This window comes from Podarcis melisellensis (assembly GCF_964234715.1).
Source record: "Podarcis melisellensis genome assembly, chromosome: 4".
NCBI lineage: Eukaryota > Metazoa > Chordata > Lepidosauria > Squamata > Lacertidae > Podarcis > Podarcis melisellensis.
The window spans coordinates 103,289,638-103,313,615 of NC_138531.1; the positions used below are offsets into that span (position 1 = coordinate 103,289,638).

General features: G+C 46.4%; 2 protein-coding genes across 2 annotated transcripts; one reads left to right on the plus strand and one right to left on the minus strand.

The window, feature by feature from the left end:
• Positions 1–4,821: 4,821 nt before the first annotated feature.
• On the plus strand, positions 4,822–5,787 carry LOC309369251 (olfactory receptor 52P1-like; the record flags this gene model as incomplete). The annotated part of the gene is made up of 1 exon (XM_081910055.1): positions 4,822–5,787. One exon carries the CDS (start codon positions 4,822–4,824, stop codon positions 5,785–5,787), a length of 966 nt encoding a protein of 321 aa, XP_081766181.1.
• Positions 5,788–16,372: 10,585 nt separating this feature from the next.
• On the minus strand, positions 16,373–17,320 carry LOC309368840 (olfactory receptor 51G2-like; the record flags this gene model as incomplete). The annotated part of the gene is made up of 1 exon (XM_081909148.1): positions 16,373–17,320. The coding sequence occupies one exon, from the start codon at positions 17,318–17,320 to the stop codon at positions 16,373–16,375; it is 948 nt and encodes a 315-aa protein (XP_081765274.1).
• Between the last annotated feature and the right edge of the window lie 6,658 nt (positions 17,321–23,978).

The following is a 23,978-nucleotide window of genomic DNA, read 5'->3' on the forward strand; positions in this document are numbered from 1 at the left end:
GCCTCCTTTAGTCTCTTGACTCTGGAAGTAGCCAGGGAGTAACACTCAATTCGAGGAGCAGGAGGAATTATTCTGACTCTTCCACGCTTACAAGGAAACTTCCCCTTATTGCTGCATTCACCCAGCAGTGGTTGATTCCTACAAAGAATGGGAGCTGGGCTAAGGGCCTTTTGTGGTCTCCCTCACTCATCTGGAAGACAAGCTCTTCACCCATTCCCAACAGGGGTGTAGCTCCCCTGTCCAGCACCTGAGATAGGTCAGCCACCAAGGTGCCCAAGGCTGTTTTAAGACCAAAAATGGGTTAGAACCAAGGGTGAAATGGATCAAGATCATCTGTACCACCCAAGACCACTTTGGCGCATCATAGTGATCTGGAGCTCCAAAAAAGGGACCATTATCAAGGCAGGAGAGACCCAAAGAGGCATTTTTGCAACAGAGGTTTAACAGTGAACTCATCCACTGCACCACACACCTTACCCCACCTTCACTGGCCTCTATGACTACAACCTCCATCAACCCCATCGAGCAAGGCTTTTCTGGCTGGGGACGATGGGAGATGTAGTCCAAAACATCTAGAGAGTGTAGTGGAGAATTTCCCAGACTCACTTGGATTGCCAGTAAAGACTCCAGGAAATATATGGGAGCCAAACAGCAGCCCGTAGGCCTGGTCTTTATTATTGCAACAAGACTTCAAACTACCACATATAAGAAGTTGTGAGAAGCCCCCCAAAAAGGATGGCTCTCCTTTTTATAAGTTTCCAGAAGTTACCCATAACAACTTTAGTAAAACATCATACATTTGTTATAACTATGTCACAAATTGGGAGGGGTCTTCTGGCAGAAACCTGAGCACCAGGCTTGCTCCACCTCCCACCCTTTAAGTGAATCAAAGGTTTTCCCAGCCAAGTTAAGCACACCCTTTTGTCTCGACTGGTTGGGTTTGCGATTGTTCTTGGAATGACTACCTGTCTAGCACTCAGGTGTCAGGATGCCAGCTATTATCACCCAGGCAGTGTTGCCAGCTGAGTACATGTGGTCTCAGCTTCAGGGATTATAGCTGCCCCATCTCATGTCCCAAGCTCCTCCCCGATAGCCATTTACCTTCTGAGTAGAGGTGTAAAACCATCACAGGAAACATTTTATATGAATTTCTAAAAGTTTTCACGACAGAGGAACCTTCTAAAGCAGGCATAGGCAACCTCGCCCCTCCAAATGTTTTGGGACTACAATTTCCATCATCCTTGACCACTGGTCCTGCTAGCTAGGGATCATGGGAGTTGTAGTCCCAAAACATCTGGAGGGCCGAAGTTGCCTATGCCTGTTCTAAAGCTAGAGCCGAGGCTGGTTTGACAGCTGCAGTGCCAGTGTAGCCCTTGGTAGGGGGCGCTGTTTCATAACTCTCTAGGCATTCTCTTCTCCAATAGGCTGGGATTTCAGTAACTGTCAAGATTATGGGTTTTGATTGGTTGCTAGTGGTGTGGCAAGTGGTCTACCCATATCTACAGGTGTGCTTTGGCTAGGGAGGGGGAAAGGAAGCATTAACAGGGGGTGTGAATGGGGCATTTGAGGTAGAGTGAACCTCGTTATTGGAGGGCTGCCCACCCCCCTTTCCTTCCTATGAATTATAATAATAATAATTTATTATTTATACCCCACCCATTTGGCTGGGTCCCCCCAGCCACTCTGGGCGGCTTCCAGCGAAACACTAAAATACAATAACCTATTAAACATTAAAAGCTTCCCTAAACAGGGCTGCCTTCAGGTGTGACTCCTGGCCTCACAGTGGCCTCTCTTAATACCCAGGAAGGGAGTCATCAGGCTTCCAGCTGACCTCAGATGTTGGTTTGTATTATTTTTATTTCAAAGTGATACACAATGTGAAATGGGTGTGTGTGGAATCAATAAAACAAATTTAAGAATAATAAAGTATGACCTTGTTGTACCTATAAAAGGAACAAGCAAGCATCTGAGAATAAACCCGAATTGCACCCCCTCTCACTTTATGGTGCATTCAAGTCCTTTCTGGTTAGTTAAATGGGCTGGAATCATATTATTTTGTCGTATTCTTATGCATTCCTTTCATCTTTAGTAACTGAGCTGATTATGTCTCAAAAGTGAAGACCCGCCAGTCTGAACTCAATACAGTCTGTATCATTTGGACAGCAATCTTTTATTTGCAACAGTAAACATCATGTACTAGAAAATTAAAAATTATCTAGGAACAAGCTATCTGAAAGACCAGGCGATTTTGGAACTGCATGCCCAGAGAAGTTAGACCAGGCTCCCTCCTTGTTGTCATTCTGCCAGCAGATGAAGACCTTCTTGTTTTCCAACAGTCTCTTGGGGACTGGTTGTTTTCACCGGAAGGAGTGGTGCTGTGCTCTTTGCTCCATGAGGTCAGCAATGCTGCAGAGATGTTGGCGCTGCTCTTCAGCATTATACCTGCAGAACCTCCTGCCTGAGAAGCCTCTCCATCTGCTCCCTTCACAGTGGCCTCAGGAGCCCCACACATCCAGCCAGCCAGCCAGCCAGCCAAATCTCTCAGGAAGGCAAACTTGAAACACCTGAGAGGCTATTTAGCAGGTGAGAGGAGGAAGCCCAGGCGCTCCCACCAACGTTGCCCAGCTGCCCTTAAGCACCAGGGCCTCAGCTTCTGGGGATCTTTGCTGGGAGGTTGGCAAAGGAAGCCTATAAAGTCTGTTGCCTGCCCTTCACAGGTGCCCCCTGGTAGAATCGGTATCACCAGGACCCCACAAGGACTCTGCCTCTCCACTGCCTGTCTGGTGAGTTTTTCTAATACAAAGCGAGTTAGCACTTCAAGCTTCCTTTGGTAGCGACCAGTACAGCCACCACAACATAAGAAGTGTCTGCTGGATCAAGGCAATGGCTCATCTGGTTCAATATCCTGTTCTCACAGTGGCCCATTATGGGAAACCCACAAGCAGCATTTGAGCACCAGAGCCCTCTCCCCTACTGTGATTTGCAGCAGCTGGTTTTCAGAAGCATTGCTGCCTTCAGCTGTGGATTTGCAGAGCAGTGCCATCCTGGCTAAGAACCATAGATTATCTTCTCCTCCATGAAGAATATCTGTCTCTGTTCATTCATAAGGTTGTGCCTTGTGTAACTGCTTTTCTTCCTGATCCCTGTGGGACAAGGGAGGGGAAGGAATTCAGTTCACCTTCTTTCTAGAGATGAACTTCCTTAATTTGAACTGAGCTGAAATAGAGCTTTGAAATTCTCTGAGTTTTGCATCCCAGCTCTGTGGCCAAGGAATATATAGTGATTGTTTTAACTGTTTTTAATACCGACTTTAAAATTAACTTAAGCTTCCCTATGACGAGTGGGTAATAAACCGAAATAACAGCAGCAACAACACACATATGATTGAAAATAATATACAGAAATGCATTGTAATAAGAAAAAGGGATTTCCAAAAATGTGCATATTGGACAACATTTTGTATAAATGTTAGGAGAAACATGCACTAAAATCCTGCTGAATATTCTTTCTCTTTTATTTTTTTATTCAGTTTTACATTTAACATTTACGCTCATTCATTAACCATAATAATAGAAAGGTAGGATTCCCTGAATCCTTGGACTCCTCTCCGCCCCTCCATGGATTCAATTGTTAATCTTTTCCCACCTGCATCATATAATGTTTTCCATTTTTCCTTAAAATTCTGTTCATACCATAGTTCTTGTTACATTACAATTGTTGTCATGATCCTGCCAAAAATCCTGACGAATATTCATAAGGAATTCTTTAATATTATTTTTTAAAAAATGCAAACAAAGTTGGAAGCAACAATGATTCAGAATCTCAATTGTTGAAACTGTAGGAAGGGAGGGGGCTCTTGTGCATGGATCCTGCTTGAGGATTTCTCATAAAGGGCATCTGGTTGGTCACTGTGAGAGCAGGATGATGAACCCCGTTGGCCTGATCTTCTTATGTTATTTTTACGTGCAAATATGAAGAACTGAAGTGAAGACTGGGAAAATGAGAACCTGAGCCAATCCAGAATGGACAGATTTGTCCCTCCATATGTGGGGCTAGACCTTGCACAGTCCACATGTTTCCCCAAATTGTATTTCTTCTCTCATTGCTGGAGTTCCATGCACAGTGCCAGGACAGCTGAAGCAAAAGCTCTCTGTGCAGAATCACAGAGGATGCTAGTGCAGGGAGCGGGATCACCCCCCCCCCAATCTATATCTGATGATCGAGCGTCTGGAAATCAAACCTTCTAAGGGACGGTTGAGGAAGTTGGGTATGGAGAAGGGGAGACTGAGAACTGATAGGACAGTCACCTTCAAATATCAGAAGATGGAGCAAGCTTGTTTCCTTCTGCTCCAAAGGTGAGGACCTGAACCAACAGATTCAAATTGCAGGAAAGGAGGTTCCGACTAAACGTTAGGAAGAACTTTCTGAGGGTAAGAGCTGTGTGACAGTGGAACAGACTCCCTCCCCTCAGAAGGGAGATTGGAAGGCCACCTGTCAGGAATTCTTCAGCCGGGATTCCTGCTTTGATGGAGATTGAAACAGATGGCTCTCATTCAGCTCTACAGTTCTGTTATTCTATGACCTCAGAAGCTGGAGGTTTTTTAACAGATATTGAATGGCCATCTGCTGGGGTTATTTAACTGGGATTCCTGTATTTCAGGGGGTTGGACCAGATGACTCTGGGGATCCCTTCCAACTCTGCAATTCTACAATCTTCTCATGTCACCTTTGTGTGTGTCTGTTTTTCTGGGTTTCAGGAGGCCTGTGAGTGAAGCTAAGCAGCCGTGGTGAATCATCTGCCTCTGATGAAGCTGGTTCCTCATGGCCATGGCCAACGTGACCCACTCCTGGCCTCCCACGTTCTTCCTGCAAGGCATCCCAGGGCTGGAAGCCTACCACATGTGGCTCTCTGTGCCAGTGTCCTGCATCTACGTGGTGATCATTGCCGGGAACTGCACCATCCTCCTGGTGGTGGCCACAGAGCCAGCTCTCCACAGACCCATGTGCTACTTCCTCTGCATGCTGGCAGCTATTGACCTGGCAGCCTCCACCTCCGCCCTGCCCAAGATGCTCTGCATCTTCTGGTTCCAGGGCGGGGAGATCCAAGCCGTTGCCTGCCTGGCCCAGATGTTCTTCATCCATGCCTTGTGCATGATGGAGTCAGCGGTGCTGCTGGGGATGGCGCTGGACCGCTATGTGGCCATCTGCTTCCCGCTCAGGTACAGCTCTTTCTTCTCCAGCTCACTGGTGGCCAAGATGGCTGTGGCCGGCATAGTCAGGGGAACGCTGCTGATGGCACCTTGCCCTTTCCTGATCCGGAGGCTGTCCTACTGCCGGACCAACGTCATTCGCCACACGTACTGTGAGCACATGGCAGTGGTCAAACTGGCCTGTGGGGACACCAGCATCAACCGCACCTATGGGCTGAGTGTGGCTCTGATCGTCATCGGAGGAGACCTTCTCTGCATTGGGCTCTCCTACTTCTTCATCGTCCGTGCGGTGCTCCGTCTCTCTTCCCGCGAGGCGAGGCACAAGGCTTTTGGCACCTGTGGCTCCCACCTCTGCGTCATCTTGATCTCCTACAGCCCTGCCCTCTTCTCCTTCTTCACCCACCGCTTTGGCCACTCCGTGGCCCCCCATATCCACATCCTGCTGGCCAACCTCTACCTCCTCTTCCCTCCCATGCTGAACCCCATTGTGTATGGAGTAAGGACCAAGGAGATCCGGGAACGGGTCACCAGGGTTTTCCTCCCAGGCAGGGTCATGGTGAAACTCAGGCTGAGTTGAAACTGAATCCCTTCCCCCCTAAATGCCAACCCTACCTGGCTCGAAGGGCCCTGGCAAACTCCATTTGTAGCTGGTTGGATTGGGACCATGTCATCTACCTTTCCTGTACCTCGAATCAGGTGCCATGCCCCAAATAAGTTCTTCTGCAGCTCGGAATGCAAGGAAGAGAGGATTATTGATGGCTGCTAGCCATGATTGCTATGCGCTGCCTTGGTTAGAGGCAGTGATGCTTCTGAATCCCTGTTGCCTGGAAACCTGAGGAGGCGAGAGGGCTGCTCTTGTGCCCAGTCCTGCTTGTGGGTTTCCCATAATGGTCACCTGGTCACCCACTGTGAGAGCAGGATGCCGGACTAGAGGGGCCCTGCCTGACCCAAAAGTGGTCTCCTGGTCCTCTTAGCTCAGTCCCAGTCTGCATCTGCCCTGGAATTGTTTTCAATATGTCTTTACTGTTTGCTGCCCTGGGCTCCTTAGGGAGGAAGTGTGGAATATAAATTAAACCAGTAAATGTGTCAGAAGGGGGCTCTTTGTGCATGCAGGTGTCTGAGCGTGTAGGTCCTTTACACAGTGGTGGATTCTGGCTCCAGTAAAAACACCCCACACTGGCAAACCCATGCGCGCATATGTCAGGATATGTCAGACCCCTTCTGAGGGATGACAAGCACAAAATGGCGAGGAGGAGTAAGAAATTAGCCTGAATGGTCCCACAAGCCCATCACGTGTTCTCTCAGTGCAAGGTGTGTGTGTCATCTGAACCCTGCAATGGCTTCACTGCAATAAGCGAGAGCTCCAGTTGAAGGAAGAGCTTTCACAGCTGAGAATTTGTGAGCCTGTTCCTCTGAACCAGCTGCCTTTCACTGCCTGGCCTGCTGAATGCCAGGCAGTGGCATGAGTGCTGTGGAATGCCCTCCCGGCTGAAGAATGTGAGGCCTCCGTCTGTATCTGAGAGCCAGCATGGTTAAGAGTGGTGGACTCGTAATCTGGTGAACTAGGTTCGCTTCCCCGCTCCTCCACATGCAGCTCCTGGGTGACCTTGGGCTTCTCTGAAGTCTCTCAGCCCCACTCACCTCACAGATTGTTTGTTGTGGGGGAGGAAGGAAAAGGAGATTGTGAGCCGCTTTGAGACTCCTTAGGGTAGTGATAAAGTGGGATATCAAATCCAAACTCCTCCTCCTCCTCCTCTTCTTCTTCTATCAGCATTCCACCGACTCTTGAAGACGCACCTGTTCAGACAAGCATCCCCCCACCTCACCCCCGAACTTGGACGTCTGGATCTTATTCTTTCAGTTGTTACCTTTACTGTGTTAATTGTTGTGCTTTTTAATGGACTTGTTTATTTGTGAATTTTAATTATGTATGGATTTTATACATGTATACCCCTTAGACACCATTGTAGCATGTGAGTAATATGTTGTTGTTGTTGTTTAGTCGTTTAGTCGTGTCCGACTCTTCGTGACCCCACGGACCAGGGAACGCCAGGCACCTCTGTCCTCTACTGCCTCCCGCAGTTTGGTCAAACTCATGCTGGTAATATATACATTGATAAATGAAGAACACTAATAATGGAGAGGTGGTACAAACGTGATTACAGTGTCCTTTACTGGGCAATATGTGGCTTAAAGGCTCTCTAAGCTTCAGTTGCACAAAATCCAGGCAAAGGATAATTGGGAGCTTCTGGGGTTCAGAGTATGAAGCTGGGTGGGAAAGGGGTGTTGCTATCAAAGGGTTAAAAGGTAGCAGAAATGCTCTAATCACTGAGCAGCTGGAGGTCATTAGGCTTCCAGGAACATGAGTTTGTATAAGTAGTCTCCCGTGTGTTTGTTCTTCCCTTCTCCCCTTTTGGGCATGTTTGCTGATATGTGTGGCCAGGGTTTTTTTTTTTTTTTGTAAATAAACCTTATCTCTGAATTACAATCCGCATGCTCCAAGACTCCTCTTTGAAAAGATACTGCCTCTCCTGCCCTTCTTAAACTGCTGCGCGAAATGCTCTGCTGTAATGGGACTTGTGACGATGGAAGCGCACTGGGCATTTACATTAAACTAATTAAAGTTTAATGGGACAGGTTATGGGTGTTTGTATGTCAAGAAGGAGATAAGGAGTGCAGTTCAGAGTGATTTATGAAAGGACTGGAGCGAAGACAGAAGCGGTTGCCGACAACGAAAGCCTTCAAAGCAGCTTGAGTCCTGCAACGTGCCTAGAAAAGTTTTAAACAGGCACTGCGCAGTTTGTACTCTCTGGAAGACGTCTGTCAGGGGTTCAGGAGCAGAGACACAGGGGAGGGAGCAAATGGAGAGCGAGGAGGAGGAATCCGAGGGAGGCGTAGGCAGTGACAGTGGCCAGAGAGATTCCACAAGCCTCACCAGCGAATCGGAAGACTCACAGAAGGGAGCGCCCATGGGCAGGGCGAGGGGGGAGCCAAAGGGGAAACCCCAGAAGGAAGGGGCCAGTGGGGACTCCCTGAGCAGCAGTTGGAAATCAGGACCAACTTCCCCACCAGAGCACAGTAGGGGGGAGGAGTCCCAGGAACAGGGAACAGTGTTTTCGCCACCAGCGAGAGGAGATGAGTCAGGGTTGACCACGCCCACATCGGAGAGCGGGGAAACGGTCAGGAGGAAGGTTACCGGCTGGGCGCGCGTGCCAAGTTCAAATGTACAGGCGAGCGGCACAGCAGGTAGCCCGGATAGGGAGCCAGGTCCTAAAGCCCGCCGGAAGGAAGGGCAAGACTCAGGAGGGTCAGCGTCAGAAGAGTCCAGGAAGGAGGAAACCCCAGGGGGCAGAAGGACCCAGCGGAGGAAGGAACAGCGCAGGAGGTGGAGCTGGGCTAGGATCTTAAACTGGTGCGGAAGGGGTAGTGATTCAGAGGGGACTTCGCCGATCTGAAGTCAAGACGTAGGGTTGCACGCTCTGGGGTTTGAAATGGAAACTAAGCTTCAATAAAGACTTTTGTACATTACATCAACTGGGCGTTGGTCCTATGTGAGCTGGGACCTGGAGGCAACCTTGACAACGTCTTATTCCTCAAGGAGCCTCCTCAGCAGCTGGGAGACGATCTACAGGAGTGTGAGTATCGTTCCTAAGCCCCAGGGAGGATGGCAGAGTCCCAGGAAAGTTTTACTGTCCTGTTTACGTGACTCAATGGGAAAAATTGGCAAGATTGGAAGGCTAGAGTGAGGGTTTGGTTGCAAGCAAAAGAGTTGTGGAGTTGTACTGAAGCACCGCCTTTACAGGCAGCTGCAGACGCGTCTGCAGAAGACAAAGCAGCAGCAGCAGCTTCACAGAAACGCGACAGGAAAGCCCAAGGTCTACTAGTTTTGGCAGTGGGACCAGAGCAAATGCCTTATGTTTCTGAGTTAAAGAACACGCATGAGGTCTGGACGGTTCTGCAGCGGCTAAATTCCAGAAACACTGCGGGGGCCAAGATCCATGCTACAAGATGTTTGTTTGATTTACGTCTCCAACCGGGAGCGTGTGTGAAAGAACATATTGCCAAAATGGTGTCTGCCTTTAATCAACTAAGACAGCTGGGCATTCCTTTCTCTATGGAGCAGCAGTCATACATATTGTTGTCTTCTCTTGATAAAAGCTATGAGACTCTAGCTCTAACTTTGGAAGCTATGCCTTCAACTGAATTAACCCTTGAATACATTTCATCTCGGCTTGCAGATGAACAGGATAAAAGGCAAAGAGAAAGAGGTTTGTCTTTAAAGGGGAGTTATGCTGTGCCTAAGAGTGTTGATGCTGAGTTTGAGCACACAGTAAATGCTTTTGCAGCTAGACACTGTTTTCGCTGTGGTTCCCCTTCCCATCTAATCAGGAATTGCAGATACTGCAGAAACAGTTAAAAATTGGGTTCATGCAGTAGAACTTGAATTCGGTACTAGAGTACTTGCTTTTCAGACAGACAGAGGGTCAGAATTTACCGGGTCTGTGTTGCAGAATTTCTTTAAGAAAAAGGGAATTAAGCATCGTCTGTCTACACCTTATTCCCCCCAAGAAGGAGGCGTGGCCGAACGTAAAAACAGGGTTCTGCAAGAGTTGGCAAACTCTATGTTTGCTGGGCGGAAGCCTGGCAGGCGGCTACTCATATTCTGAACCGAGTATATAATTCTGTAATTGGCACTACCCCTTATTTTGCTTTATATGGGAAGAAGCCCAAAATTAATTACTTTCGGGTGTTTGGATGTCCAGGCTATGTACTTATCCCAAAAGCGTTAAGGAAAAAGGGAGGTCCAAGGGCTAGGAAACTCATCTTTTGTGGGTACGAACTACACGCTAAATCTTGGAGATTCGTGAACCCAAATGGGGATACTACAAGAGTGGTCCTCAGTAGGAGCGCTGAATTTTGTGAGCAGTCCGGATGGACTCACTTACATGCTAACCCTGACATTTTGAGAGATGATTTAGGCTTTTATGCTGAGAATGAAAGTCCAGAGGGTGGTGAGCCAGAAGGGGATGGTGCACATGGTTCAGATGCAGATTCTGACCAGGCACAAGGTTCTTCTCCCAAGGTAGAAAAGCCAAAATCTAGGGGTGTTCCAACATCGCCAGTCAGTAGGCCTAGCAGACAGCAAAAGCGAAGCAGGTCACCTGCAACACCAAGCCCAAGGGAGGTATCTAAACGGAGGTCTTTATCCCTAGGGGCGCGTCCAGATATAAAGTCTGAGAAAGATTCTGACAGCCAACGGTCAGAGGGCGCACAAGAGGAGCAATTGCGCAGGTCAAATCGTGCCACGAAGGGCAAGCCGCCAGAGCGGTTTAAGGTGACAAGTGTATACATAAATATGGCACAGTGTGAGCCAGATAGCTATGTGGAAGTACAACAGCTTCCAAGCTCAGAAGCCGTTAAGTGGCAGGAAGCAATGGAAAAAGAGATGGCTTCAATGAAGTCTCTCGGTGTGTTTACAAGTACAGAGCTTCCGAAAGGGCAACCACCTGTAGGATGTCGATGGGTATATCGTTTAAAGCCCACAACTACTGAGGAGTTGCAATATAAAGCCCGACTAGTTGCAAAAGGGTTTTCGCAGTGCAAAGGTGTTCACTATTCTCAAATCTATGCCCCTACTTCAAGATTGGAGTCACTGAGAATGCTTTTAGCCTCTTCAGCTAAGAATGGAAATAAGCTGTTTCATTTTGATGTCAATGTGGCTTATTTAAATGCAGACTTACAGGAGGAAGTCTATATGACACCACCACCGGGTTTTGAAGGAGACAAGCCAAACCAGGTCTGGCGCCTACACAAATCCATTTATGGGTTGAAACAGTCCGCCCGTAATTGGAATTCCTGCTTAAATGATGCTCTAGAGAGCATGGGGTTCAGAAAGAGCGCAGCAGATGCGTGTCTTTATCTAAAAGGCTTGGGATGTGAACAAGAAACAGTCTTGATATTTGTTGACGATTTATTATACAGTGGAAAGGATGATAAACTTGCACAACAATTTGCCACAAAGCTTGGAGAAAGGTTTCAGATAAAATCACTAGGCAATGTATCTGTTTATCTAGGAGTTAAAATTCAGCAAGATGAAAATGGGAACTATTGGCTCAGCCAAGAAGCTAAGATCCAGCAGTTGCTGGAAAGGTTTAAAATGGACAACTGTGCTGGTGTTAAAACCCCAATGGAGTTAAGTTACATAAAGGATGCTCAAGCCGAGCAACAGGCAGAGTTCTCTAATCCTGGGGTTTACCAGTCAGCGATAGGCAGTCTACTCCACATTGCACAGTGGACTCGGCCCGATATAACATATGCTGTCAACATGCTGTGTAGACAAGCTGAAAAACCATCAATGCATGCTTGGCAAGGAGTAAAAAGAGTTTTAAGGTATCTCCAAACTACCAAAAGGTTTCGCTTAAAACTATCAGCAGAGGGCAGCACACAACTTGAATGTTGGGCCGACATCAGTTGGGCAGATGCTGGACCAGATAGAAAATCAGTGTCAGGAATGGCGATAAAATTTGGAAATGCACTAATTGGTTGGAGATCAAGAAAGCAATCACTTATAGCTTTAAGTTCAACTGAATCCGAGTTCAATGCATTATCAGATGTATGTAGAGAACTGGAATTTTATAAGCAACTGGTACAAGAATTGTTTGGAGAATGTTCCCTACCTATCAGAGTGTGGGAAGACAATCAACCTTGTATTAAACTAGCTAAATCAGGTCAATTCAAGGCACACACAAAACACTTGGATATCCGTTATCAAAATGTATGCCAAAGTGTAAAACAAGGTTTAATTGAACTAAAGTATTGTCCAAGCCAAGAAAATCTCGCAGACGGTTTTACAAAAGCTTTGAGTCCGCAATCTCATAAATGTTTCTGTTCAGGTTTAAATTTGAATTAAGGTTGGTACAGCTCAGTGTTATGAGCGAGAGGGGGTGTTGCTATCAAAGGGTTAAAAGGTAGCAGAAACGCTCTAATCACTGAGCAGCTGGAGGTCATTAGGTTCCAGGAACATGAGTTTGTATAAATAGTCTCCCGTGTGTTTGTTCTTCCCTTCTCCCCTTTTGGGCGTGTTTGCTGATATGTGTGGTTCGTCGCCAGGGTTTTTTTTTTTTTTGTAAATAAACCTTATCTTTGAGTTACAAACCACATGCTCCAAGACTCCTCTTTGAAAAGATACTGCCTCCCCTGCCCTTCTTAAACTGCTGCGCGAAATGCTCTGCTGTAGTGGGACTTGTGACGATGGAAGCGCACTGGGCATTTACATTAAACTAATTAAAGTTTAATGGGACAAGGGGGCCAGTCCAGTTTTCTTGCTCTTCATTGTTTCTCCATTATGGAGCATATGGTTACACCAAATTGTCACACAGGCAATACCCCACATAAAGGAGGATTCATGCAAAAAGGTGAATCTGTCCATTTTTTTAGGAGTTTCTGCTGTTTCCTGACAGTCAGAGGCTCAGAATTGTCAGCATCTTCCTGAGGAGAGTGTGAGGAATAAATGCTGACTCTCCATTGGCTTAACAGAAATAAGATATATTCCTTACTACATTTAATAGAATGCACCCATAGTAGCTATATTCTCAACCCCAAATTGTATAGAAAGGGTGAGACTCTCTCTCCTTTCCTGTTAATCTGCTTGTTTCCTTTCTGCAGCCTGTTAGCTGAACCATGAAAGGTTGAGGAAGTTCCAGGCTATCCAGACAAGCGGTGCAGGAGAGCAGGTTGGCAGGCAGCCAATCGTTTGAAGTAGATAGGAGCTAGTCCCTTTTTAAATTCTTTCCTTTTTTTCCTAAAGTACCTGTAAGCTATGTATTGCTCTAAAAACCTTTGTTATAAAATTTGCTAATTAAGAAGCTTGTGAAAGTGGTACCTCGGGTTACAGACGCTTCAGGTTACAGACTCCGCTAACCCAGAAATGGTATCTCAGGTTAAGAACTTTGCTTCAGGAGAACAGAAATCGCACGACGGCAGCAGGAGGCCCCATTAACTAAAGTGGTGCCTCAGGTTAAGAACAGTTTTAGGGTAAGAACGGACCTCCAGAACGAATTAAGTTCTTAACCTGAGGTACCACTGTATACAAAATAACCCACAACAGAAAATGCTAAGCTTGCTGAAGAGAACCGCCACTTTAGAACATGATCTAGTCTGTCTTTGTTTGAAAATGAGCAAACGCACCCCCAGCCATTTGTAAAAAGACTTTCTCCCTTTCTCTGCGAGAGAAAACAGTTCATCTGGAGTTCAAGGGTTCAGGCTGATACTCCCTTTGAAGTATCAGCAGCAGCCAGACACACACCACCCTCAGAAGAAACAGAAAGCTATAATGAGACTTTCAATAGTGCTTTATAGAATATTGTTGTTTAGTTGTTTAGTCATTTAGTCGTGTCCGACTCTTCATGTCCCCCTGGACCAGAGCATGCCAGGAACTTCTGTCTTCCACCGCCTCCTGCAGTTTAGTTAAACTAATGTTTGTAGCTTTGAGAACACTGTCCCACCATCTCGTCCTCTGTCGTCCCCTTCTCCTTGTGCCCTCCATCTTTCCCAACATCAGGGTCTTTTCCAGGGAGTCTTCTCTTCTCATGAGGTGGCCAAAGTCACCTCAGCTTCAGGATCTGTCCTTCCAGTGAGCACTCAGGGCTGATTTCCTTCAGAATGGAGAGGTTTGATCTTCTTGCAGTCCATGGGACTCTCAAGAGTCTCCTCCAGCACCAAAATTCAAAAGCATCAATTCTTCGGCGACCCGCCTTCTTTATGGTCCATATTTATAGAATATATTAGAATACATTTAGAATATATTAGAATGCATTTATAGCTAACCTTTTCCACCTGGCCTAGGGGGCGGGGCCCAGACTCACCAGCCCCACTGAAGAGGTTCCTGGTGAGAGTGGAGTAACATTGCTATGCCTGGCAACAAACCCTAATTGTTGGATTCCTTTGCCCCACCTTTTTGTGCCTGACAAACAGCCATGTCATATTTATGATAATGTTTTTTTCCTCTTGTTAACTATGCTGTTTTAAATGTACATTTTATATTTGACTTATATTTGACTTAGTGGTGTTTTCTTTTAATTCTTTAAGATTTTTTTGGTTAACTTTGTTTGTGTTAAATTTGTATTCTGTAGTTGACCTCCTTCGTAATGTTTCATTTTGAAATCTTTAAGATAATATTTTTGTTTCCTCTTAATTATGTTGCTTTGACTGTATACTTTACATTTGACTTTCTTCAGAAATGTTTGATTCTAGATTGTTTTGTTGATGTTTAATATGCTGTAAACTGCTTTCAGATTCTTCTTAAAAATATATAGCGGTATATAAATGAAATGAATAATAATAATAATAAATATGTTAATGTTATTTTTCACCTATATAATGCATACCACCTCGTTTTCTACACCTTAGTGGGATTGGAGAAGCATGATTTTTCAAGGAAGGCTGCGTTAAGTGTTGCATATTGTTCTGGGAAGTGTGGATTGCATGGTTGTGCTTCTCAAAGCAAATTGAATGAATTATCTCCCCCATCCTGACCGGACATACCACCCTCCCTGACCCTTTTTTGAACTATTTGTAGTTGGCAGCCCTGCTCACAGAGGCCCCCTTCAGCAGGGCACCCTACAACGGCAAAACATTGGATGTGAGCCACAGCATTTTAATCTTCTCCTCCTTCAGTCAATAAGGGCTTAGAACCTTCTAGGAAAGGACCTGTTGCTTCAGGACATGTGCACAATATGATCCCCAGTGGGTGAGGCACATAGTCCAAGTCCCAGCTGGTTGCATAAGTTTCTTTCTTTCTTTCTTTCTTTCTTTCTTTCTTTCTTTCTTTCTTTCTTTCTTTCTTTCTTTCTTTCTTTCTTTCTTTCTTTCTTTCTTTCTTTCTTTCTTTTAGAGAGCCAGTGTGGTGTAGTGGTTAAGAGCGGTGGACTCATAATCTGGGTTTGCTTCCCCGCTCCTCCACCTGCAGCTGCTGGGTGAACTTGGGCCAGTCACACTTCTCTGAAGTCTCTCAGCCCCACTCACCTCACAGAGGGTTTGTTGTGGGGGAGGAAGGTAAAGGAGAATGTTAGCCACTTTGAGACTCCTTAAAGGGAGTGAAAGGCGGGATATCAAATCCAAACTACTACTACTCCTCTTCTTCTTCTTCTTCTTCTTCTTCTTCTTCTTCTTCTTCTTCTTCTTCTTCTTCTTCTTCTCTTCTCCTCCCTCCCTCTCTCTCTCTCTCTCTCTCTCTCTCTCTGACACACACCCATTATGTGTTGCCAGATATCCATTTCTGTCCTCAGTGCATGGAAGTCAAAATGATGGGGACCCACAGCTCTTTATTTTACAAATGGATCCTAAAACCTCCTATCCTTCTAGGTGCCCTCCTCTGCCCACCTTCCAGCTTGTCAACATCCTTCTTAAATAGTGGTGCCCCAAACTGGACACAATATTTCAGGTGTGTTCTGACCAAGGCAGAAGAGAGCAGGAATATTACTTCCCTTGTTCCGGACACTAGACTTCTGCCGATGCAGCTGAGAATAACATTTGCCTTTTTTTGTTGCTGCATCACAGTTGACTCTTCTTGAGCTTGTGGTCCACCAAGACCCCTAGATCGTCTTCACATGTGCTGCTAGTAAGCCAGGTGTCCCCCATCCTATATTTGTGCATCTGGTTCTTCATGCCTAAGTGCAGAACCTTACATTCGTCCCCAATTCGTCCCTAATGAAATACATATTGGTAGTTTGGGACCAGTTCTCCAATCTGTTGTCTTGAGTTCTGATTCTGTCTTCTGTGTCACCTGCAAATTTGATGAGCATCCCCTCAGTTCCTTCATCCAAGTTGTTTATAAAGATATTGAACAACAACAGGCCAAGGAGAGAACCCTGCGGCTCCCCACTTGTCACTTTTTCCCAGGATGATGAGGAACCATGAAGGAGTACTATTTGGGTTCAGTCAGTCTGCTACAAATCTACCTAACAGTTACTTCATTCAACCTACATTTTACTAGCTTCCTTCTGAGAAACTAAACACAGTTTCCTTGGAGGAAATGAAACACAGGAAACTAGGAGATCATTGGGGGCACACTATGGAATTAAACTCTGAATAAAGCATTATTTCCATATAGGAAGACTGAACCTTTGAGTGAATTAAGTAGGGCCTTCCTTACATTGACTTCTTCAGAGGTTCTTCATTGAGATCATTCTGAGGATCCTGCTGTAGATCTGCTTTGTTTTGATGCTGTAGATGATGGGGTTCATCAAGGGTGGCAGGAGAATGTAGACATTGCCCATGATGACGTGGAGTAGGGCAGGGGCATGCTGTCCAAACCGGTGTACGATGGAGAGCCCAAGCACTGGGACGTAGAAGACCAGAACGGCACAGATGTGAGAGACGCAGGTGCCCAGAGCCTTATGGTGGCCCTGGTTGTCAGAGGCCATGCCCAGGACAGTCCTCAGGATGAGGCCATAGGAGATGAGGATGAAGAGCAGGTCAGAACCCATTGTGAGGAGGATGAGGATGAGGGCATAGAAGCTGCTGAAGGTTGTGTCGGTGCATGCCATGCGGAGCAAGTCCTGGTGCAGGCAGTATGAATGGGAAAGGGTAGCATTTGGGCAGAAGGGGAACTTCAGGAAGAAAGGCAAGGGCGGCATGAGGAGAACAGTGCTCCTTAGCAGGAGGACCAGCCCAATTCTGACCACTCTACTGGAGTTCAGCAGCGCTGTATACCTCAGAGGAGAGCAGATGGCCAGGAATCGGTCCAGGGCCATGGCAAAGAGCACAGCTGACTCCATGAAGGAGCAGGAGTGGATGAAGAAGATCTGAGCTATGCAGCAGGGCTTCCTGATCTTCTTCAGCTGGAACCAGAGGATGCCCAGCACTGTGGGTGCCGTGGCGAGGCAGAGACCCAAGTCAGTGGTGGCCAGCATGGCCAGGAAGTAGTACATGGGCTGGTGCAGACTGGGCTCCGTCCGTATGACGTAGAGGATGGTGCAGTTTCCCAGGACGGCTGCCAGGTAGGCAAAAAAGATGGGGATCCCGATCCAGCCATGAACCGCCTCCAGCCCAGGGAAGCCCCTCAGGGCAAATTCTATGGTCGTGAGGTTGGCAGGAGTGGACATTGCCATGAGGAACTTCAAGGAATGGCTGCCACTTCGGAGTAGAACACTCCCTGTGTGGCTCACAGTTAATCTTAGCATCGGCCTGTTTCCACTTCAAAGGCAATTAACAAGCTGCTAGAAGTTCCTTGTCTCCTATTAATGGGACAACGGAAAAGGATTTTCCATGCCCTAATGGCTGCCAAAAGGTTGATATTAAGGAACTGGAAAAATAAAGATACGAAACCCTTCAATCAATGGGACATCACTGTCAATTGATGAACGGACTGCTTAGAGGCGCAGGCTCTGTATGGATAAATGTGATAACATATGGAATGAGTTTATACAAAATGCAGTAGGCTATTAGCATTTACATAAGCACTAGGACAACCACACTATACCAATTTATGCAACAATGTATGGGAATAGCGTACAGTGGTACCTCGATTTTTGAATGCCTGCATTGATAAACATTTAGGTTTTCGAATGCCGTAAACCCAGAAGTAAATGCTTTGGTTTTCAAACACGCCTCAGAAGTTGAACATGCTACACAGCTTCCATATTGAGTTTTCTGTATTTGCTTGTTGTTGTTGTTTTTTGTTGTATATTTTCATTTTTATATGTATCTTTGTTGTTGTTTTTCTCCCTCTTACTTTTCCTTCTCCCCCCCGTATCACTTTATTTCTTTTTACTGAAATCACCTTAATAAAATATAAATATTATAAAAATAAATAATTAGAATACAATAAAAGAATAACAAAGCAATGGCTACCACTTCCTCTGCAAAGAGGACAGAGGTAAGTACCACCATCAGAATCCACTGTGGGGACATTCCACTGCCAGAGTTTAAGATTTTGCAGTTTATGTATCTTAACTGAAAATGAGAAGAAGAAGAAGAGTTTGGATTTGATATCCCACTTTATCACTACCCGAAGGAATCTCAAAGCGGCTCACATTCTCCTTTCCCTTCCTCCCCCACAACAAACACTCTGTGAGGTGAGTGGGGCTGAGAGACTTCAGAGAAGTGTGACTGGCCCAAGGTCACCCAGCAGCTGCATGTGGAGGAGCGGAGACGAGAACCCCATTCACCAGATTACGAGTCCACTGCTCTTAACCACTACACCACACTGGCTCTCAGTGAGGGGCTGCCAACCTTCCTCCTTTCACTTGCCAACCACATCTACCCACTAAGCTCTTTGCCAAGTCACCTTCTCCAACACCTGGCCCACCCCTCCTCCCTTTACATCTCATTCCCACCCTGCTTTACCCCTCTCCTATCCTGTCTCTCCTTCCCTAGCAAGTTGCCCCAAGGCCCTTTCCCTCCTCTCACAGCTCACCCCCACCCCCACCCCCACCTCCTCTTAAAGGAGGGGGAGGCACTTGGGAGAGTGTTTTTCTGAAGTGCCTGCCCTCCTCTGTTAAGAGCATAATGTATTGGGTTAGGCACTTATGCCAAACCACTCTGAAGAAACTCCCCCCCCCCCACACACACATCAGTTAAAGTGTGCTGGTGTCATGTTTGCATGACAACAGCCTTGCATTTTTATATATATAGGAGGAAGATATTTATACCACACCTGAGCCAGCAGCTAACAATATGATGAAAACTATGATGAAAAGCAATCGCTTAACAAGCACATAAAAGGAGAGAAGAGCAGAAATAACAAGAACTTTGCTTAAAGGTCACATGACCTTATAGGAAAGGTCCTGTTCTCCTTGCCCACCTTGCTTCCTTTCTCCACAGGGAACAGAATATCACACAGGTCCTATAGATATTCAACTGGCCCCAGTCTATTTAAGCTTTTCTGTGTCAAAATTCATGCCTGGCATTTGTCCGGAAACAAACTGATAACTGGTGCAGTAGATCTTTACATTGCAAGTGCCATTCCATCTGTACACTGTTCCTTCCACTACAGCTTGTGTTCATTATTTTTGGGGGTGTGGGGCTGGTGCAAACTCTGCAGCTAAAGGGGCTGGCTCTCTGCACACTCCATAGCCATGTTTTGTTGTACCTACCTTGTTTCCAAGGATGCTGCCCTCGCCACTCCAGACTGGGGATGGAAGAAACCCTTGTTTCTAGGTGAACCCTGGAAAAGCTACACTCTAAGCAGGCAGCACAAACATGCATTGACGTTCTTCAACAGGTATGGTGCATCAAACATGCATTGACATGCATCAAATGATAGAGAATCTACATGGTCCATGAAAATGCATCAGGTGACAGGACGCGGACACCAGGAAGTATCTATGCAGAACTCTCTGGGATTTTATCTCGCATGTGCCCTAGCATCAGAAATATCAGGTCAATGGTGACCACGGTTCAGATCCAGAAGACTGGTTGTCAGAAGGTGCCATTAATCTGTGGGCTGTTCTCTCTTACTCTCTTTTTGGGGGATTTTGTGTAACAGTGTGGTGATTCTGCCCATCAAAAGCAGAAGGTCCATTCCCCATTCATATTCCTCCTTGGTTCCAGTCAATTGAGGAGAGAGAGAGCTGTTTTAAGGGTTGCCTAAGCTGTAGCCTTCTGCTCCCTGTAGGACACCTACCTTCCATAGCACCAGAGAGCTGCTCCTGTTGCCTGGGAGTGCTTCTAGCGGGGAGCATATGTGATGTCTGGCGTGATGTAATCTTGGGGTCTTCAGGCAATATGTGATGTGAGGACAGCCACAAGGGAGAGGGCAGCTGCTGATTTGTTCTCTGCGCCACTAAGCCCTCTTCCCAAGGGTGTCTGTAGGAGTTTAATTCTTAAGAGACTTTAATCAGGTACCACAATCTGGTCCTACAAAACTTCCCCTCCACTCTATATATAATAATAATATAATAATAATTTATTATTTGTACCCCGCCCATCTGGCTGGGTTTCCCCAGCCACTCTGGGCGGCTTCCATAAAAACCAAAAATACACTAAAATATCACAGATTAAAAACTTCCCTGAAAAGGGGGACTTCCGGGTTAGCACCAACATCTAATGGCGAACTCCCTCCGAGCTCCGGAGGGAATCGGATCAGTAGGGATCGGGTTCTGCTGCACCGGCGACGCGGGGACCCTTAAAAACCACAGGCGCGGATTCCTGTGGACTTGGTTACTCGGCGGGCACCATTAGCGCCCCCCCCCGACCCGCAAAGGAGCCTTTTTAAAGGCCGCAGAACGGGGGACGGGGAGCGGCGCGGTGCTGAGAGTCTTCTGCTTCCCCTTCCAAGCTTCTTCCACCGACTCTTCTCCCTGGTCTCGGATTCTGCCAGTCATTTCCGCCAGTTCCATATAGTCTATCACTTTCATCTGCCATTCTTCCAAAGTGGGTAGATCTTGTGTCTTCCAATACTTTGCGATAAGTATTCTTGCTGCTGTTGTAGCGTACATAAAGAAAGTTCTATCCTTCTTTGACACCAATTGGCCGACCATGCCCAGGAGAAAGGCCTCTGGTTTCTTCGGAAAAGTATATTTAAATACTTTTTTCAGTTCATTATAGATCATCTCCCAGAAAGCCTTAATCCTTGGGCACGTCCACCAAAGGTGAAAGAATGTACCTTCAGTCTCTTTATATTTCCAACACTTGTTATCGGGCAGATGGTATATTTTTGCAAGCTTGACTGGTGTCATGTACCACCTGTATATCATTTTCATAATATTCTCTCTTAAGGCATTACATGCCGTAAATTTCATACCTGTGGTCCATAACTGTTCCCAGTCAGCAAACATAATGTTATGTCCAACATCTTGTGCCCATTTTATCATAGCAGATTTAACCGTTTCATCCTGAGTATTCCATTTCAACAGCAAGTTATACATTCTTGCTAGATTCTTATGGAGACAGGATGTTTGTATTACAGTGTTCCATGATGTGGGACTATTGTCCTTTGTTCTTTCTCTCTTTGCTGTCTGATGAGAAAGAGGAAGGCACTGAGTCAGAATGCTCCGAGTGTTTTATGTGTAAATAAAGTAGTTTAGCCAAAATGCTGTGCTACTGAGTTTGTTAAGCAGTGTGATGGCATGGGATTTCGACTCAGAAGCTGAACCTGAGGAATCCTACCCTGCACAGGAGTCCCCGCCTCCAGGACCAGCTGAGCCAGGGCTGGGGCTTGAGCCTGAAAGGTTCTCACCTGTGCCGGATCCTCAGGAGCAGGCATCAGCTGAGTCTGCTCTGGCTCCTGAGGTGATGGGAGGACCCATTGCCTGCAGGTGCTCCACTCTCAGCCCCGTCAGGGGAAAGTGAGGTTGCCTCTGGGTCCAGTAACCCTCCAGCCTCTCCTGAGCTGCAGAGGCTCAGGGCAGAGAGGCGGAGGGAACTAAGTTCCCGCAGGAGGAGTGCTCGCCTCTAGGCCAGGAGAGGTGAGTCACCTGTGGACCGGGGCCACCCTATGCCTCGGGGCAGATAAAAGCCAGCCAGCCCAGTCCCAGGTTGCAGGAGCAACATTGTTGGTAACAGTTCTTGCCAGCACCCTGTCCTGCTCTTCTGCCAGAGTTCCTGACCTCACCCGACTCCCTGCCTTGGGCTTCAGCTTTGCCGGACGGCCTCCATACCGCACCCTCGTCCTTGGACTGGACTCGAACCTCGCCGCACGGTAACCCCCCGGGACCAGCACAAGCAAACTGCTAACACTCTGCTGTTCCTAAGCATGCTATTGCCTTTTGGTATCAGTCACTGTGATGTACGGCTGGAGACAGCTTTTGAAGCTCCCGAACAACTGACCGGGAGGGAGAGAACAAGCCAGTTGGGCATGTGTCTCTATGGGTGACTTACTTGCGTGTGGGATGATCCTGACACCCCTGACAGTTAAGTCCAGTCGTGAACAACTCTGGGGTTGTGGCGCTCATCTCGCTTTACTAGCCGAGGGAGCCAACGTTTGTCCGCAGTTTTTCTGGGTCATGTGGCCAGCATGACTAAGCCACTTCTGGTGAAACCAGAGCAGCGCACATAAACACTGTTTACCTTTCCTATTTATCTACTTGCACTTTGACGTGCTTTCGAACTGCTAGGATGGCAGGAGCAGGGACCGAACAACGGGAGCTCACCCCGTCATTGCGGGGATTCGAATCGCCAACCTTCCGATCGGCAAGCCCTCTAGGCTCAGTGGTTTAGACCACCCATGTCCCCATAAAACAGTAGTGGGTCGTAATTCAACTAAATTATGCTAGTGGAAAGATTAGCACTCGTGCAAGGCACTCGCCCTCCTTCCTCCCGATGCACCATGTGCCAGCCAACCTCTGTTCCGCTCTTAAGGACTCTGTTCTGGCTTTGATCTTTTTTGTGGTGGTTGCTGCTTTTAAAACCAAGCAGTGTATAAATTTTATGAACTGAAGTAAAAGACAATGTTGATGATGCCTGCTTGGCCCCAGTACACATTGCTGAGCTGGGGAACTCTGTTGCTAAATGGAGGGAAGTGCACATTTTGAAGGCTTTGGGTATGTTTGCCTTCCAATGACCAGCTATACTTCTTGGCCCATCCTCCAAACTTAGCTGGGGGGTTGTGCTCCACCCCCCCCAGGTCATTCCCTGCAGGATGCAATGAGATGACATTAGGGAAATCCCTGTTCCCCTCCCCCCATGAGATGGGATAGGTTAGGGGAAACCCTACTTTTATTTGCCAAGGGCCTGACTCCCCTCCCAAATTCGTCCCTGCAAACTCAGCTACATTTATTTATTTTATTTTTAATAGTTTGATAATAGTTTTAAGTTTTAATATTTAATGCTGTATTCAATTGGGAGCCGCCCAGAGTGGCTGGGTAAACCCAACCAGATGGGTGAGGTATAAATAATAAATTATCATCATCATCATCATCATTAGATGGGCAAAGAAAAAGCGATTGATATGCATAGTATGTGCAATATAACATTGTGCCACTGGATGGTGCAGTGGAGTCCTGATTTTCTCTACCTGTTTTCAGTGTTTGAATTTACAACACCTTTAAATGAAGCGCTTCTTTGATGTATCCAGACTCTAGATCCAGCCAGTTCAGAAACCATAATTCTGTGACCCCATGACTGACAGTGGTCGTCGGAGGGTGGTGGGGGTGGGTGGCAGAAAATGTTGACCCTGTGGGCGGCAGCTGCAAGAAAATTTTTCCATTTGGGGAAAGGGATAAAAAGGAAAGAAGACCAAAGGGAGAACAATATCGTGGTTCTCAAATGATGGATAACATAGGTTACTACAGGAGAAAGAAAATAATATTCCACAAGATAACAGTGGGAGAGACACCGAGCGGAGACCTTCAGAATAACAAAACAATTTTTTTAAATTTAATTAGGGGGAAAAAATCTAACAGAAAAAAACAGGGGGCACAAAAGAAACCAGCCAAACTGAAAGGGCGACCACCTAAGGAGATGCCAATATAGCAGAGATCCTGGTGGAATTAGGAAAAGATTTACAAAATAACACCAAAATGATGTGCCTTCCATAGTTCCAGTTACAGATAGGTAGCCGTGTTGGTCTGCCATAGTCAAGACAAAATAAAAAAATTCCTTCCAGTAGCACCTAAAGGTGCTACTGGAAGGAATTTTTTTTATTTTGTCTTGACCAAAATGATGGACAAATTGACAACAGAAATCAAAACAGTATCCAGGAAAACAAATGGTATGGAAAAAACAGTCCAAGCTTTGGAGGAAACAGTTAAGAGAAATAATAATAATAATAATAATAATAATAATAATAATAATAATAATAATAATAAATTTATTTATATCCCGCCC